The 5,164-nt window shown below is 44.1% G+C and overlaps 1 protein-coding gene across 5 annotated transcripts in view; it reads left to right on the top strand.

The window, feature by feature from the left end:
* Positions 1–5,164, top strand: part of ITCH (itchy E3 ubiquitin protein ligase) — a 120,935-nt gene that overhangs the window by 32,175 nt on the left and 83,596 nt on the right. For 4 of the 5 annotated variants that reach the window (XM_015564486.1, XM_006764581.2, XM_015564485.1 and 1 more), the window contains one exon: positions 3,860–3,950. In XM_015564486.1, the coding sequence (XP_015419972.1) occupies positions 3,881–3,950 (70 nt within the window). In that variant the 5' untranslated portion in view covers positions 3,860–3,880. Of the gene's footprint in view, positions 1–1,454; positions 1,459–3,859; positions 3,951–5,164 lie in introns of those variants that run through there. The other variant, XM_015564488.1, reaches the window with a different exon arrangement.

Here is a 5,164-nt window from a genome sequence, read left to right as displayed (position 1 = left end):
AGTATGTCAGAAAATGATATAGTCAGTAGAAGACTATACACCCAGCCGAGCATACACCCAGCAGCGCTGCTGATGCCTGAACGGTATGTGGAATGAAGTGGGCGGGCATCGGGAGGCCACTATGGCACGGGGGTAGTCTTAACAAACTCTGTATTTTGAGTGGAAATGTTAGGAGGTCGTCTTATATGCCCAGTCGTCTTATACGCCGGCAAATACGGTATTTTGTTTGCTTTTTTGTACGTGTATACTTTTTTCATAGTACCTGGCAAATAGTAAGTGCTAAGTAAGTTTTGTTTGACTTTAATCTTTACCTTGGCCTATTTAAAATATTTCTGATATTTTTATTCAGTCCCCAAAAGCCTAAGAACAGTTTTTTTATTTTTAAATCATATTTAGTTTAATTCAAATACTATTAATGATAAATAACAAACATTTACAGAGGTTTGTTTTTTCCCCCAAAACATAAACATTTAAAGTTTACAGCAACCCCTGTGAGGTAGAGGTGGTATTAGCCTAGCCGTGGGCAAACTACGGCCCATTTGAAATGAATAAAACTATTGAAAAAAAAGACTGTACCCTTTTATGTAATGATGTTTACTTTGAATTTATATTAGTTCACACAAACACTCCATCCATGCTTTTGTTCCGGCCCTCTGGTCCAGTTTAAGAACCCATTGTGGCCCTTGAGTCAAAAAGTTTGCCCACCCCTGTATTAGTCCCATTTTTCTGACAGGAAACTGAGACCTAGCGAGGTTATACATAACTTAAATAATATCATAAGTGTTGAGCTAGGAATCAAACCCAAGTGTTCCTACTTTTATAAAGTACTAGACGCCCGGTGCATGAAATTCATGCACCCAGGATGGCGGGGGTCCCTCAGCCCAGCCTGTGCGCTCTCACAGTCCAGGAGCCCTCGGGGGATGTCTGACTGACTGGTCCCCCTGGGGAGCAGGCCTAAGCCAGCAGACATCCTTAGCGCTGCTGCGGAGGCAGGAGAGAGAGGTTCCTGCCACCACCGCTGAGCTCGCCAGCTGTGAGCGTGGCTTCTGGCTGAGTGGCGCTCCCACTGTGGGAGTGCACTGATTACCAGGGGGAAGCTCCTGCATTGAGCATCTGCCCCCTGGTGGTCAGTGTGCATCATAGTAACTGGTCGTTCTGCTGTTCAGTCGATTTGCATATTAGCCTTTTATTATATAGGATTTGTTATATGAATCATGCTGTTTTCACATGGAGATTAACTCTTCCCTGATTAGTGACTGAAGAAGATATGTTACAGGTTTTCATTTAATATAATTCAGTAGCCATTTATTTAAGGATTTGTTGTATATCAGGCACTGTTTTGGGCTTCTGGGTTTCATCAATGAACACCACAAAACACCTGCTCATCTAGAGTTTGTATTCTAGCCTAGAGTGCCAGAACCCATGAACTCCAAAGTGAATTACTTAGTATGTCAGAAAGTGATATAGTCAGTAGAAGAAAATGACCAGGATAGGTGGAACAGATTGTAAAATTGACAAGAGGTCAAATACAATAAAGGTCCCTAAGGCTAGAGCATGCTAGAATAACATGGAAGTAGGTGCCTGAGTAGGGGAGCAGAATAGAAGGAAATCAGGAAGTTGGAAGCACATATCATATTAGGTCTTTTAGATAAGAGTCATCCTGGTTGTGTTGAGAGTAGATACTGAGGCTAGACAAGGGTAGGAACAGGAAGACCTTTTAGGTTATTGCCATAATCTAGGGAAAAGATGGCTGTCAGAGGAAGCTCTGAACATATTGGTGGTCGAGGTGGTGAGAAATGGTTGAATTCTGGATGTATTTCGCAAATGGCGACAAAAGAATTTGCCTGCAGGTTGGAAGGCAAATATTAAAGAAAGGAGTTAAGGGTGACTCCAAGGTTTTTTTTAAGCCTGATCATCCATCTGAAAGGACGGAGTTGCCATCAACTGAGATAATTTACGGGGAAGATGAGGAGCTCATTTTGGGATGTGTTAAGTTTGGGATGTCTTTAAATACCCAAGTAAAGCCAGAACCGGTTTGGTTCAGTGGATAGAGCGTCGGCCTGCGGACTGAAAGGTCCCGGGTTCGATTCCGGTCAAGGGCATGTGCCTTGGTTGCGGGCACATCCCCAGTGGGGGGGCGTGTAGGAGGCAGCTGATCGATGTTTCTCTCTCATCGATGTTTCTAGCTCTCTATCCCTCTCCCTTCCTCTCTGTAAAAAATCAATAAAATATATTTTAAAAAAATAAAAATAAAAATAAATACCCAAGTAAAGTTGTTTAGAGTTGAGGAATAAAGTTTGGGATCCTATATAATAAAAGGCTAATATGCAAATCAACCAAACAGTGGAATGACTGGTGGCTATGATGCACACTGACCACCAGGGGCCAGACACTCAATGCAGGAGCTGCCCCCTGGTGGTCAGTGCACTAACACAGGGGGAGCGCTGCTCAGCCAGAAGCTGGGCTCATGGCAGGTGAGCGCAGTGGCAGTGGCAGGAGCCTCTCCTGCCTCCATGGCAGTGCTAAGGATGTCTGACTAACGGCTTAGGCCCGCTCCCCCTGAGCAGACCTAAGCCATCAGTCGGACATCTCCAGAGGGCTCCCGAACTGCAAGAGGGTGTAGGGTGGGCCAAGGGATAGCCACCCCTCCCCCCAAGTGCATGAATTTCGTGCACTGGGCCTCTATTAGAAATATAAAGTTGGAACTCTTTGGTATATAGATGATATGTAAAGCCATACCACTGGATGATATTTTTAAAATTTTTTTTATTACGTAAATCTTTATTGTTGAAAGTATAGCGTATGTCCCGTTTTTACCTCCATTGACTCCTTGTAACCCACCCCATCCCCTGCCCCAGGCCTTCATCATCCTATTGTCTGTGTCCATGGGTTATACATATAACATACAAATTCTTTGGTTGATCTCTTCCCCCCTCCACTCCACCTCTACCCCCGCGATTCTCCACTCATCAATTTATTTTGTTACTTATATTCCAATATGAGTGCAATCATGTGATACTTGTCTTTCTCTGACTGACTTATTTTACTTAGCATGATACTCTCCAGGTTCCTCCATGTTGTGTCAAAGGGTGTAAGAGATTATTTTTTGCTGCTGTGTAGTATTCCGTGGTATAAATATACCACAGCTTTTTTATCCACTCATCTACCATTCTGACAGGTGTGAGGTGATATCTCTTTGTCATTTTAATTTGCATTTCTCTATAGATCAGTGACTTTGAACATTTCTTCATATGTCTCGGCCTTCTGTATGTTCTCTTTGGAGAAGTGTCTATTTAGGTCCTTTGCCCATTTTTCAAACGGATTGTTTGTCTTTCTTTTGTTAAGTTGTATAAGTTCATTATATATTTTGGAAATTAACCCTTTATCAGATGTATCATTGTCAAATATATTCTCCCACACAGTGGGCTTCCTTTTCATTTTGTTTCTTTTGCTGTGCAGAATGGATGATATTTTTGAGGAACTGAGTATCAGGATAAGAAGGAGCCAATAATTGAGCCCTAGGTTACTCCAACGTGAAAAGCATACAGAGAGAAGGAATTGTCAGAGGAGACTAAGAAGGAACAATCAGTGAGGGTAGGACATAAACCTAGAGAATTTGTCATGGAAACTCAAGGAAAGAAGGTAAATCTCGGAAGGAGGGATGATCAACCATGTCAGATTTTTCTGGTAGGTTAGGCAGGATGAATACTTAGAATTGAAAATTATATTTAGCAATGTGAAGACCACTGGTTATTATGTCGCATTCAGTGGGATGTGGAAATGGCTTGGTTAGCCCCATTTACATATTTTTAAAATGGGAATTTTTGATGTTTACAAGTTTTTCTTTTGCCATGTTCAGGTTTGCTGTCCTATTGGTGGTATGTGTGACAGTGGATCACAGCTTGGTTCAATGGGTAGCCTGACCATGAAATCACAACTTCAGATCACTGGTAAGTCTTTAAAAGACCCACTACTTTACTCCCCCTGTCCCCCAACATAAAAAATAATTTTAAGAGAAGAAAATCTTTAGTTACATATCAGGTGCTGAATTAATATTTGCTTAATGAATGAACAAAATGTGTAGATGTGTAAAAATTACATTTTTGTTGTTAATCCTCACCCAAGGATATTGTTTCCATTGCTTTTCAAAAAGAGTGTGGAAGGAAGGGAGAGAAGAAGAGATGGGGGAGAGAGGAAGAAACATCGATGTGAGAGAGACACATTGATTGGCTGCATGCGCCCCTATGGGTGGATGGGTAGGGGCACTAGGGGGATCAGGCCTAAGCTGGCAGTCCGACATCCCTCTGGCAGCCTGGGAGCCCTGGGGGATGTCCAACTGATGGCTTAGGCCTGCTTCATGAGGAGCAGGCCTAAGCCGTAGTCAGACATCCTTAGCGCTGCCGAGGAGGCGGGAGCTGTGCTTGCAGCTGTCAGCCCGGCTGGTGGCTGAGCTGAGCTGAGCTCCCCCTGTGGGGAGTGCACTGACCACCAGGAGGCAGCTCCTGCATTGAGCATCTGCTCCTTGGTGGTCAGTGTGTGTCATAGAAACTGTCATTCCCAGTTGTTCTGCCGTTAGGGTTAATTTGTATATTCTTTTATTATATAGGATTGTCTTTCTTAACATTATCAATCAAAACATTTTTTTCAATTGAAAAGGAGCCAGTTCTAGCTGGTTTGGCTCAGTGGATAGAGAGTCAGTTTGGGGACTAAAAGGTCCCAGGATCGATTCCATTCAAGGGCACATGCCCAGGTTGAGGGCTCGATCCCCAGGAGGCGGCGTACAGGAGGCAGCTGATCAATGATTCTCTCTCATAATTGATGTTTCTATCTCTCCCTCCCTTTCTCTTCCTCTCTGAAATCAGTCCTCCTATATAATAAAGAGGTAACCTGCAAATTAACCCTCACACCCTCACAAGATGGCTGCCTATGACCAGGCCAACAGGAAGGGTTAATGAGGGACAATCAAACGACTGAACAAGCAGGCTGCGTGGGGTGACCAGGCAGGCAGGGGGGTTAGTGAGGGATGACAAAGACTGAACAAGCAGGCTGAGTGGGGCGACCAGGCTGACAGTGGGGGCAATTGGGGGCAACCAGGTTGGCCGGGGGGCAGTTATGGGCGACCAGGTCGGCAGAGGGCGGCAGTTGGGTGTGACCAGGCCAGCAC

Source organism: Myotis davidii, unplaced genomic scaffold, assembly GCF_000327345.1.
Source record: "Myotis davidii unplaced genomic scaffold, ASM32734v1 scaffold38, whole genome shotgun sequence".
In the NCBI taxonomy this organism is placed as follows: domain Eukaryota; kingdom Metazoa; phylum Chordata; class Mammalia; order Chiroptera; family Vespertilionidae; genus Myotis; species Myotis davidii.
Note: the sequence above shows the minus strand (reverse complement) of the source record. Positions and strands in the feature narration are given on the sequence as shown.